Source organism: Gastrolobium bilobum, unplaced genomic scaffold (genome assembly GCF_033153095.1).
Source record: "Gastrolobium bilobum isolate Gb01-03AN ecotype WA unplaced genomic scaffold, APGP_CSIRO_Gbil_v1 utg10294, whole genome shotgun sequence".
NCBI lineage: Eukaryota > Viridiplantae > Streptophyta > Magnoliopsida > Fabales > Fabaceae > Gastrolobium > Gastrolobium bilobum.
The window spans coordinates 157,094-170,846 of record NW_026895601.1 but is presented as its reverse complement, the minus strand read 5'-3'; the positions used below and the strand labels follow the sequence as shown (position 1 = coordinate 170,846).

Genomic DNA, 13,753 nt, shown 5'->3' with positions numbered 1-13,753 from the left:
ATTCGTGAGAGAACCCCGTAACTTGATAGGAACCGTGAGAGTTTTCCTGTAAATTGGAGGATTCGTGAGAGAACCCCGTAACTTGATAGGAACCGTGAGAAGTTTCCTGTATATTGGAGGATTCGTGAGAGAACCCTGTAAATTGATAGGAACCGTGAGAGGTTTCCTGTAAATTGGAGGATTCGTGAGAGAACCCTGTAAATTGATAGGAACCGTGAGAGGTTTCCTGTAAATTGGAGGATTCGTGAGAGAACCCCGTAACTTGATAGGAACCGTGAGAGGTTTCCTGTATATTGGATGATTCGTGAGAGAACCCTGTAAATTGATAGGAACCGTGAGAGGTTTCCTGTAAATTGGAGGATTCGTGAGAGAACCCTGTAACTTGATAGGAACATTTGTGATCCTGTGATTTGAAACTTAATGCAGAAATTGATCAATAGTAAAGGGAAACTGGTTCGTTTTATTTGAAATAATAATAATGAAAGACAAAAGTTGAAAGACAACAGTGTTGTGAGTCATGAGAGACTTAGCTATAAAATGTCTTAAGCTTGTCTGCATTCCATGTGCGTATATAGTGTCTCAATTACATATGCCCCCTTATCAGTTTTGCTGTGGATGCGATAAGGTCCTTCCCAGTTTGCAGCCAGTTTGCCCTGTAGCGCGTTCTTATTGCCAATGTCCGCTCTGTGTAGGACTAAGTCGCCCACGTTGAAGCCTCTTTTGACAACCTTTAAGTTGTAGTGCGCTGCAATCCTCTGTTTGAGTGCTTCTTCCTTGACATGCGCGATCTGTATTTCCTCTAAAGTGTCTAAATTATGAAGTAATGCCTGCGAGTTGCTGTATGAGTTTGTGTACATCTTTCTCCATGATGGTTCCCCAATTTCAACTGGGATCATAGCCTCAGAACCGTAGACCATGCAAAATGGGGTTTCACCAGTGGTTGAGTGTTTGGTTGTTCTGTAACCCCATAGCACAAAGTCTAACTGTTCAGGCCACTCCCATTTTGCTGCTTCTAATCTTCTTTCCAATCCGCGTTTGAGAACTCGATTCGCAACTTCTGCCAATCCGTTTGTTTGTGGATGTTCAACCGACATAAATCGGTGTTTGACATGCAAATCCTGAAGGATCTGATTGAATTTTCTGTCCACAAATTGTTTGCCATTATCTGTTATGATGTTATGTGGTACACCGAACCGACTGATGATCTGTCGGTAGAAGAATTGGCGAACCTTGTTGGCTGATATTGTGGCTAACGCTTCTGCCTCAATCCATTTGGAAAAGTAGTCAATTGCTACTAACAACCATTTGACTCCTCCGACGGCGACTGGGAATGGTCCCAGAATGTCAATACCCCATTGGTAAAATGGCCATGGGGATAGCATTGAAGATAATTCCTCGGGGGGAGCATGGTGTAAGTCTGCGTGCTCTTGGCACTTGACACAATGTCGCACATGTTTTTTGGAGTCTTCTTCCATGGTAGGCCAGAAGTATCCTGCCCGGAGTAACTTTCGAGATAAAGACTTACCTCCTATGTGGTGTCCGCCAATTTCCTCATGTACTTCAGAGATTACGTACCGAGCATGTTGGGGATCTAAGCATTTAAGCAATGGGGAAGAGAATCCTTTTTTGTAAAGCTGGTTATTGAGGATGGTGTAGAATGAAGCTTTGCGCTCTAGTTTTTTAGCCACGCGTGTTTCTTGTGGTGCCTCTCCTTTGACTAGATAATTCCAAATTGGTGTCATCCAAGTTTCTTTATCGTCAGGTGACATAGATTCATCCTCAACCATGGATTGGGTGCTTGGGGATGGTTGAGATTGTCGTTTAGTTACGGCCATTATGACGCTGGGATTAAGGATGCTTTGTTGGATCATTGTTTTGTTGTTTCCAGGTCCTTTTGTGCTAGCTAACTTGGATAAAATGTCAGCCCGTGAATTTTGTTCTTTAGGGATATGCTCCACTTTGTAGCTTTGAAACTCTGTCAGTAGTAGTCTCACTTTTTCCAGTCCTTGGCCTGATAGCTTCCTTGAACTTGAGCAGTTACCAATTGTGAATCACTCTTGAGATTTATATGTGTGGCCCCCAAGTCTTTGGCCATGGCGAGTCCTGCGAGGACTGCTTCATATTCAGCCTGATTGTTTGAAGCTTTGAATCCAAAATGGATACAGTGTTCCACTGTAATACCTTGAGGGCTTTCCACTATTACTCCTGCACCACTTCCCTTGATATTGGAAGAACCGTCGACGTAAATGATCTAATCGACGCTGTCCTCAGCCTCATGTAAGTGTGTCATTTCGACCAAGAAGTCCGCTAATACCTGGGCTTTAATTGCCTGTCGCGGTTCATAGATGATGTCGTATTCTGACAACTCTATTGACCCTGAGATCATGCGGCCTGCTAAATCAGGTTGTCTAAGCACTTGTCGAAGAGGCTGGTTTGTCCTGACTCTGATAGTGTGCCCCTGGAAGTAATGGCGCAGGCGTCGCGATGTTAAGATCAGTGCGAAAGCGACTTTTTCAATCTGTTGATAGCGCAGTTCTGGTCCTTGGAGTGCTTTGCTGATGAAGTATATGGGCTGTTGTTCCTGGGCTTCTTCGCGCAAGAGGACAACGCTTATGGCCTCATTACTGACGGAAAGGTAAAGGACCAAGGGTTCATTGGGTGGAGGCTTGACCAAGACTGGTGGGTTGGCCAAATGTTCTTTGATGGCCAAGAACCCTGCCTCGCACTCTGGATTCCAGTTGAAGTCTGTCTGTTTGCGCAAAAGTTTGAACATGGGCAATGATTTTTGAGCTGAAGCAGGAAGGAATCTGGTTAGAGCAGTATTCTTCCTGTCAGTTGTTGCGGTTCCTTTATGTTTTGCGGGCTTTTCATGCCGAGAATGGCGTTGCATTTGTCAGGGTTGGCCTCTATCCCGCGATGTGTGAGCATGAATCCTAAGAATTTTCCAGCAGGTACTCCAAACGCGCATTTAGTTGGATTAAGTCGTAGCCTGTATTTGTGCAGTTGTTGAAATACCTGTTCCAAATCTTGAGGATGTTGTGCAGTTGTCATTGTTTTGACTATCATATCATCAATATAAACTTCCAACATTTGTCCAATCTGCTGGCTGAAGACTTTGTTCATCATACGTTGATAAGCGGCTCCAGCATTTTTGAGACCAAATGGCATCATATTGTAACAGTAGGTAGCTTTTTCAGTGATAAAAGTTGTGGCTTTCTCATCTGGTGTGAACATTGGAATTTGGTTGTAGCCAGAATACGCGTCTATAAAGGATAGGATTTGGTATCCTGTAGAATTGTCGACCAGCTTGTCGATGGTGGGAAGTGGATAAAAGTCCTTTGGGCAGTGTTTGTTGATATCTGTGTAATCAGTACACATGCGCCATTTTCCATTGGGTTTCTTGACTAATACCACATTGGAGAGCCAGGTAGAGTAAGTGATTTCTCTTATCACTCCAGCATCAAGTAATTTTGCTACTTCAGCTTTAACCGCCTGTTGTTTCTCAGGGGATATTTTACGCTTTTTCTGCGCGATGAGTTTTGCTTTGGGATCCAAGGTTAAATGGTGACATATTATCCCTGGGTCTATCCTTGGCATGTCCGCGGCTGTCCATGCGAAAAGGTCTTTGTTATTTTGCAATATGGTTATCAGCGCGCTTTTTTCAGCTTCTTGGAGATTTCGTCCAATTTTGGTAGTGTTTTCGGGAAGTGGGCCTATTTGGAGGTCTTCCAACTCCCCATCAGGTTGAGGACGAATATCGCGCAGATCATCACGCACATCGAGATCGATCATATTTACCGATGCTTTGCCTTTGTCATCAGGCTGTACAGGAGTCTTGGCTCTTAAACTGGTATTGTAACAATTGCGCGCTGTTTTCTGATCTCCTCGAATGGCAACTACCATGCCAGACTTGTTATGGAATTTCATCAAAAGATGAGGCTTGGAAATGATTGCCTTTAATGCGGAAATAGTTGGTCTTCCTAGAATAATGTTATATGCTGATGCGTATTCAATGACATAAAATTTCACTTTGATAGTTTGAGCCAAAGGCATGTTTCCAAAAGTGACCCACATTTCAATGGTGCCTTTGGGCTGTACGCATCCTCCGGCGAAGCCAATTAAGTCCGAACATCCATGAAGAAGATGTTCCTCTGGGATGTGCATCGCGCAAAAGGCATCCCAGAATATGATATCAGCTGAACTACAATTATCAATCATAATACGTTTTACCTGGAGGTTAGCCATGCATGCTGAGATTACTAGCGGGTCATCATGGTCAGGAATGATGTCGCCATAGTCATCATCATCAAAATTGATGGTCTGTCTTTGATCGCGAGAGGTTGATGGGCGTGCATGATTGCGCACTGTCATTACTGACTTCAAGTGCTTCTTTCGTTGAGATTTGGTCGCACCGCCTCCCGCTGAGCCACCGACGATGGTGGCTAAAACACCTGCTGCGTTATTGGGCAGTCCATCGCGGTGTTGCCCCGCGCCTTGCTGTCTGTTTCTTGGTGGAGTTCTATGACGTTTGTCAGTTGATGTTGCTCTGTCCTCTCTACGATCACTGTTACTAGTAGAGTTATAATTTCTCCTAGGACGTGCCATTTGCTCGTTAGGATTCGAGTCGTGATCAGGGCTTCTATCGCGCTTTTGCTGTGTCTTGTATTCCCTGCAAGTGGAAATAAATTCTTAGAGCTTTCCTTCTCGAATGAGTGTCTCAATTGTATTTCTGAGCGCGAGACATTCGTCGGTGGTGTGACCTTTGTCGTTATGGAATTCACAAAATTTGGATTCATCATGCTGAACTCCTTTTGACATAGGAGAAGGTCTATTAACATGGACATACCCTGTTTGGAATACTTCCTTGAAAATCCGCTTGGGAGATGTATTCAAGGGGGTGTAGTTGTCGTATTTTCCCCACTTTCTATTTTCGCGAAATTTGCGTTGGAAATTCTTCTGGACATCTTTTTCGAAGTTGTCTGTACTGGTTCTGGTTTTGGAGATTTCTCGTGAACGATTGTAATCCTCCAGATTGATAAATTTCTTTGAGTGCGCACACAGTTCTTCTATGGTGCGAGGTCGCTGTTTGGTCAGCGACATAGAAAAAGGTCCTTCCAAAAGGCCTTCAGTGATGATGTGTAGTGAGACTTGTGGATCTAAGTCTCTAACCAGAAGTGCTTCATCGAAGAATCTGTTTAAATAATCGCGCAAAGTTTCATTTGACTCTTGTCGAACTGTTTCTAGCGCGTGAGTGGATTTGTATTGCGCTTTGCTTGTTGCGAACCACACGAGAAACTGGTTGGTTAAGTTTTCCCAACTTTGTATAGAATTGGGTGGCAATGCTGAGTACCACCTAAGGGCTGTTTCCTTAAGAGTTGTAGGAAACAGTCGACATGCTATTGGATCGGCGACATCTTGTGCCATCATATTCGTCTGAAATTGTTCCAGATGCTCTTGTGGGTCCCCCTTGCCGTTATATTTTTCTATTGTTATCTTGACATCACGAGGGATTGGGATGTTCATTATGCAGGGGACAAAGGGGTGAATAATTCGAGAAACGGTCCTTGAATGACCATGGGAATTCTCGTTTTCCTAAGTATCTTTGATTTCTTCGCCTTTTTTATTTTTGTGACCCGAAGGTCCTGGGTTCCCTGTTGAGTGCGAACGGGGTGGTTCACTTTCTTTAGAATTTTTGAGATCTTTTTCTTTTTCCTGATTTTTTTCTTTTGCTTTTCCCTTTTCTTGAGTTTTTTCTTTCTTCTTTTGAGCTTTTTTCAGTCGAGCTAAATCCCGATTTTGCTGGGCAATTTTCTTGTTTTGTAACGCGATGAGGTCCAACAGATATTGGGGTGTCGGTAGGTCATCCAGGTGGATGGTAATTGGTGCCACCGATGAAGCTGATTTTTCACGGAAGCAGGGGTCTCCTTCTGTTTTCCTTTTGAACCATTCTGAGGTTTGCTGCGAGTGTCAACCATGTTTTTAGAGAAAGGTGGGTTATAAGATCCCCACAAACAGCGCCAATGATCGGACCAGATACGAATGGGATGGCCCAATGCGTATTAAGCCCAAATCACACACGGTTGAGACTCTTTGAGATGTTACTGGCCTGGGCCTGGTATTGCTGTTGGGGGATGAGCCTGAGCTCTTTGTCCTTCGTCCTTCACGTTGCTCCAGATGGGGGGGGTACCTGCGAAGACACTCTGATGCTTAAGTCAGTATCAGAGGCAGGTGTTTATATTGTGAAAGTGAAGGATGATCGTACCTTGGTGGTACAACGTATGTTTATATAGTAGTCGAGGTGTATGCTTGTATGATGCCTTTCTTCATGGTGAAGGCAAAGGTTCCTTGGTACCAACGTAGTGTGGCTGTCAGTGTTTAAATGTTGAGGAGCTTGCCACCATGGGGTCTAGTAGTAGAGTCATAGCGAGCTGGAGCTGTCCGTAGTTTACTGGTGTGAGGGCGCGGTGGTGTTGCCTTGGCCCTTAAGTTTACTGTCTGTAGAAGGTATCCTGTTGCGTGGGGAACAAGTACATCCTGCATGTCGTGAGGAGGTATTACGCCATGTAGGACGCGATAGGGTCATCGCGCTGGTGTACCGCGATAGGATTATCGCGTCTGTGCCTGCCCTTTATGCCTTTATTCTGGGTCTTATATGGGCTTGGGCTTTCATGTGTTTATTGGTCTCTGGTTAGGCCTATATTATATCTGGATCAGGTAGTAATCATCGTGGCAAACTCTCGTGTGCCTATCACAACTTTCCAATTAGGCTCAGTTCATAGGCCCATCCATTTGTTTTGGTATTTTAAGAAACACTATGAATGTATAATTGACATTTTCTCCATTTTTTTAAATATTTACTTGGTATTGGGAAAGACAGTTTCATAGTCGTTAAGGGTGTTGGGATACCCACATGTGTATGATGGAGCACGTGATCACTTGACCCAAGAATAACGATGTAGGTCAATTTTTAGAGTAAACTTTAGGCTTGATTTTTCTATGATATCAAATATCAAATTATTCTTCGCTAAGGTGTTTTGTCATTGTCAGTTTGTCACTCATTGAAACTTAAACCCCTCGTGAAAGTGAGGTTAATAAATGTCTCTCCTTTCGTTGGCTACTTTACACGCGTGAACCTTTAATCATAGGGACCAAACCCAATCAGAAGCTACTCTATAATTTTGAAATGGATTTTTGTCAAGTCAATGTACTAGTAAAAACAAAAAAGTGTCAAATGATTCAGAGAATTTGGTAAAGAACGAGATTTGTATTCTCACATATGAAAAAGTGATCATATAATCAAGTTATTTGATCATAACAATTTATTTAAAAATTATATATTTTTTCTCTTATTTCATTATCAATGAATGATTGCGATCAAATAACTTAACTATATGCTAACTTTTACACATAAGAGGATCCAAATCCATCAATTTTTCATAAATCAAAACCATCCATAAATGACTTGTATGCAAGTGGTATTGAAAGAGTGGTGTTACTTTCACAACAAAACGTCTCAATATGATTGGATTAAAGTTAGTATGCAAACTAGATTTCAAGTACAAATAACATACTTGAAAAAATTATGGCTAGATTGTATTTGAATGTAATTTTAGAATTCAAATCATGGTTTAAATAGAAGTTGGAAAAATATTGTTTTTCCCTTAAATCATTAAAACATGATGTATTCACTTTTGTCCGCAGGCCAATCTTAATTTTTCTGTAATCGGTGGGATAAAAAAGGTGTGTCAATACTAATTTTGTGGGACAACAACCAAAATACCACAGTATTCACAAAAAATTACCTCAATGTCACAGAATGGAATTTCCCCCCAAAATGACACATTATCTAACTCGCTACAACACCTGGCTAGTTAGGTGTGGACACGTAGCAGCATGTTCATGGCCATGTAAGCCGCTGCACAATATAGCAAGATTACGTAGCATACAGCTTTTGCCACAGCCTGCCACGCGGTATAAACGCTAGACAGCTTAGCGTGTTACTTGTCTGACACGTGTCAAACTCGTTATGCTGCATAACATGTTACGTGTCAGCTTTTCTGACACATGGCCATATATGTTATACTGTATAGCATATTATGTGTAAGTAGTCCAACATTAAATTCATCGCTCCTAAAATAATTAATTAACAGTTCTAAAATAATAAAAGTAAATTAAATTAAATTAAATAACAGACATAAATTAAATTTAATTAATTAACACTCCTAAATTAAATTAAATTACTTAACGGTTCAAAACAATTTTAACTTAAAATACACTAAATGAAATGAAATTAATTATTACTCTTAAAATAATTAATTAATAGTTATAAAATAATTTAAATTAATATAAATTAAATTAAACTAAATTAATTAACAGACATAAATTAAATTTAATTCATTAACATTTTTAAATTAAACTAAATTACTTAACAGTTCAAATTTTTTTTAACTTAACATAAACTAAATTAAATAAAATTAATTAACACTCCCAAAAATAGTTAATTAATAGTTTTAAAATAATTTAAACTAATATAGATAAAATTAAACTTGTTTTTGGTAAACTAAACTAAATTAATAAAAAAATATAAATTTAATTTAATTCATTAACACTCCTAAATTTAGTTAAATTAAATTACTGAACAATTCAAAATAAAATAAAATAAAATAACCATAAATTAAATTAATTAATACTCCTATATTAATTAAATTAATTAACACATATAAATTAAATTAAATTAACAGTCCTAAATTAAATTATTTTAACCTAAGTTATTTAAAACTAAAATATTTAAACCAATATTAATTTTTCTTAAATCATTTTATTTCAAAATACAAAATTCAATAATCAAAATTATCCTATAATTTGTTAAACCACAATGATACAAACCAATATTGGGCTACTTACACATAATATGCTATGCAACACAACATTATGATCACATGTCGTTTTATGCTGCGTGACAGGCTATGACATAAGTTATCTGTCACGTAATCTCGTTGCACTGTGCAGTGACTTATGTTAAGAACTTTGAGGTCACCACCCCAAAAGCTAGCTCAAGGGGTGGGAGTGCCCAAAGCCTTATAAAGGCCATATTAGTTGCTCATCCAATCAATGTGGGACTATATATCTCAACACGCCCCCTCACGCAAGAGCCTTTAGGCTAGAAGCGTGGAAATTGCACAGGCCCATTTTTTGGTTTATCTTTTTGTGCTTTTTTATTTTATTTTAATTCCACTTTTTAAAGCGGGGGACGGTGAGGCTCTGATACCATATTAAGAACCTTGAGGTCACCACCCCAAAAGCTAGCTCAAGGGGTGGGAGTGCCCAAAGCCTTATAAAGGCCATATTAGTTGCCCATCCAATCAATGTGCGACTATATATCTCAACAACTTACATGGCCATGAACTTGCTGCCACGTGTCCACATCTAACTCGTTAGATGTTACAGTGAGTTAGGTGACGTTGTATTTTGAAAAAAAAAAAAAAAAAGTTCACTTCGGGCATTCAAATAATTTTTTATGATTAGTGTCCTTAATTTTGCTTGTATATGTCAATCAATAATTGACAATCATAAGAAACATCCAATCATTTGCCCACACCTCTTCCTCGCCACACGATCTCATACCCTGGAACAAGCTTACCATATCCAATGATTGTGAATACAATCATCCAACGGTTCTTGTTGCTTTTATTTGTGAGTTTATGTAACTTGATTCACGATAAAGAATCACTTACCCATCACCTTGTCCTAGGACCCCCCACAGCCAATTATTACCCAAAGTCGATGGCTCACAAGCCCAGTCAGTACGGTTATTGGTGAAGGATCGATAGCCACAAGATTATTGGCCCATCCTGAAGAGAGGGCCCAACTCAGACACTGTTTTTGGGTCATGGTGTTTACTAGTCGAGGTGGCTCCTTTATGCCCATACATTGAAAATTTAGGGTTTAGGGTCATGAATTTTAATGTGGTGTGAGTGTTTGTGCCACAGAAATTAGTGGCTAAGGAGTTGTGTCATGGACGTGGACAATGGGCACTCGTTGATTTTGAAGTATACTCAAGTGGGTTTGGGTGTATTCGATACAGACCCAGTTTTTGTCTTTTTGATGCAAACAGATAACTAATAGGCCAAAAGTTGGAAAATGATTTACAAAAAGAAAATGTAGTCATTTGAGAATTGAGAAATCAATCATTCAAGGAATTTTTAATAGAACAAAAGTTTATAGAAAAAGTGACGAAAGCAAATGACGAAAGCATCCAAATTATTCAATTAGTCTTCTAATTTATAAATTGCATCTTGTAGCATCATATTTTTTTAAATGGTAGATTTAATTAATTTGAAAAGTGAGATGCTAACATAAGCACAAACATACAGATCAAAATATAAGCACAAGCATATTCACACACAATATTTAATGCATTCACATGTATTTTAAAGCTTTCTGTCATTTTATATCTAACATGTGTAGGACGTAACCCACTTTTTAAATGTCTACCCTTAGAAGAGGATAAATTTGTTTGTTGATGGGAATATGCCAGGGAAGTGAATCTTTTAAAAATGTTATCAAAAGTTATTTGGTAGGTCAAAATATTCCTACGAATGTAAACTCAAGTTTCCTGATTCTATGTTTGGTTGATTGTCAATGATTCATGGAAATGTGGACTGATTTTACAAAACTAATATTTGATGAATTTTTGAATTTTTTTTTCTGATATGCCACAAAAAGGTCAAAATGCAGCATTGGAGATCAAACCCAAATTTCCAAACGAAATTGCTCGTTCTCAAACCAGTTTCGTTCTTAAACCAAAGCAACCTCAAACCGGTTTTGTGAAGTAGAGTATTATAGGGCTTTAACAAGGGAGGATATTTTAGTCATGAAAATATTAAATTAGGGTTATTTATGTCCTATAAATTATGTAAAATTTTCCTACCGGTTGAATCCAATAATACCACCCACCTAGTGGTATTATTTCATGGGATTATTATTCGGAATTAAAAATTTCATAGGATCATTATTCACAATTTTAATTCCCAAGAATCTCATTTTCCTATTTTTTTTTTTAAGAATCCTTGTACTAGTGTTTAAAAACTCGGCTCGGCAATTGACTCGGCCAAAGTCAGGGGTCACAGGGTCACTTCGCTAATCCGATTTTATACATTAAAAAATATAAATATATATCTTATATGAAAAATTCGAAAAAATTAAACCACCAATCATTAAAGATTCAAAATATAATTAACATAATTCAACCAATTACATCCACAAGTCAATATTACACAAGTTAATCAAAGTATCAAAGTATAAAACATATATTCCAATGGAGCTAATGAAAAGTTATATCATCCAACTTAGGCATTCTTTGTCCTTCTCACGCACCTACAATAGCATGTGAATGGAGATCCTGTATCTAAGAGAGAATGGCATAGGAGAGGCGGTAGCGTGACGAATCAACGGTGAGGAGAGAAGAACCAGCACTGCGGAGGAGATCATCAGATCAGGAAAACTGGGAGAGAAGAAGAAGAACGTTTCAGAATTCAGATCTAGTTTTAGATCTAGACAGCAGAGAATTTTTTTTTTACACACCAAACGACATATTTTCGTGTGTACATTTTTTTTTTTAAAAAATGCAGTGACCCCTATGACTCCGAGTCATTGGTTCAACCGGGAGATTTAGGGAATTAGAGAGATCAACGTGCACGTAAAGTCCAACTGTTGACCCCAACCCTCAAAGAGGGAGTCAGTGACCCGGCGGTGTCGATCCCGGATCGGGGCAGAGTTTTAAAACACTGTCTTGTACTAAATATGGATAACTAAAATTTTTAATATAAATTTTTTGAGAATCTAAAATTTATCCTGCTGAACGACCCCTTAGTAAAATGCTATATTTAGAGTTGTAGGATGGTGACAGTGGCATATATAAAGCTTTCATGAAGCTCTGTTTAGATTGGATTGAGTCCATTTGTTTATTGCATTAGCCAAAAAAGAGCTCATTTATTTTTGGTTCATATTTTATAGGAAAATATGTCTCTCATATTATATGAAATAATTTTGTCTCATGTATATATAAAAAGTGAATGAAATCCACTTTTTATTTCTTTTCCTTTTTCTTAATGTATCTCATCCACTTTTTTTTTCTTTTTTTTTTGGATACAAAAAGTTTAAGTGGGGTTAGACACCGGTGTCCCACTAGGGTCAGGGAAGACCCCCCAATCTCTTTGAGGATTTCTGGTAGGGATTACATATCACACAGGGAAGACCCCACAACCTCTTTGAAGATTTCTGGGAGGAATTACATATCACCCACCAACAAAGTCCTCACATCGGCCAGCGGGGTTTGAACCCACGCCCTTGAGGAGTATGGACCAAACCCTTAGCCAACTGTGCCTACTTTTGTTGGCCGCATCCACTTTTTTAAGTATTGCATATCTTGTCTCATGCAATAAAAGAAATATATTCCCTTATTTTACATGGCTATTCATGTGTTACGTGAACTAAATCTTTTTTGGGGTTGGACGGTAAGTGACAACCAATATTTTGTTTTTGACCATATTCGTGTGGCAAACGATACTGTTGGTATTGGAAAAAATCTTAAATGTCTTTCACAAAATCTTCGAAACAATGAGAGTTGGAGGCCTTACCCAAAATATCAAGCATTCCTTTCTGGTGTTCTTAACTCTCATAGTATATGCTGAAAGGTGAAAACTATAGTCACCACCATCACCACTCATTACTATTATGCATATAAAAGTTGTTCGTCGTGGTGGTGGAGCACGACAAAAGATGGGAGGGGAAAAAAGAGAAAGCAAAAGTTAATAATGGCACATGCTGAAAACAGCTCATTGTGCTCACAAGGGGAAAAGGACAAGAAGAAAACTAAAATTGGCTTGATTTGAGAGTACGTGTGCTTATATTTTTCATTTTATGTTTTCTTTGTCTTGCTAAAAGTGAGAAAATCAACGACATTAACTACGAAAAAAAATATATCAAATTTCCACAAAGGGTAAGTTAAACTAAAAATGGTATCATAAGCGTGAGTAGGATAAGATTCTTCTAAAGTGAATTTGTATGTAAAGTGTATAAGTATTTGTACTCATCCTCGATTTAGTTTAAAGTATACGGATCCATTCTTAATTTAATTTAAAGCTTATCATGATATTAGTCCGCTTAATTTTAAAGATAAATACATATTCATTTATGTACTTTACAAATAAGCTCACGTTAAATGAGTTTTTTTTTTCCTTTCACTTTGAACACTTCATCACTACAAAGCTATCATTTAGATCAACCCCATGTATTAAAACTCTATATTTTGGTCTTTAATGTTTTAGTAAACATACATATATTCTTTTTAATTAAAGATTGAAATAACATTATATGTTAATAATTCAATATACATGTGATTTTTTGTTTTCAATTCAAAACATACGAACAAATATATTCTTCCTCAATATTATGTTTTCTCTTGTTTACCATATGATAAGAGATGAATCTATTTTACCAAGTAATAGGTCATATTATTAAATATATTACCAATGTCTTTAGACTATATAGTTTTTCAGAGAATTAAGTCAAAACCTAGCACTGAATAGATTGCTTGATTCTATTTTATATCGTGCAACATGTTTAAATTTAAGAGTAAATACATTTTCGGTCCTCAGTAAATTTCACGATACCCGCTTTAGTCCTTAGCAAATAAAATGGCTAGTTGTGGTCCCTAAGCAATTCAAAATGGACCCATTTTAGTCTTTTTGAG

The 13,753-nt window shown here is 38.1% G+C and overlaps 1 protein-coding gene across 1 annotated transcript; it reads right to left on the bottom strand.

The window, feature by feature from the left end:
• Window positions 1-4,689: 4,689 nt before the first annotated feature.
• Window positions 4,690-5,523, bottom strand: LOC133283637 (uncharacterized). Its single transcript, XM_061480522.1, has one exon. The coding sequence runs from the start codon at window positions 5,521-5,523 to the stop codon at window positions 4,690-4,692; it is 834 nt and encodes a 277-aa protein (XP_061336506.1).
• Window positions 5,524-13,753: the final 8,230 nt, after the last annotated feature.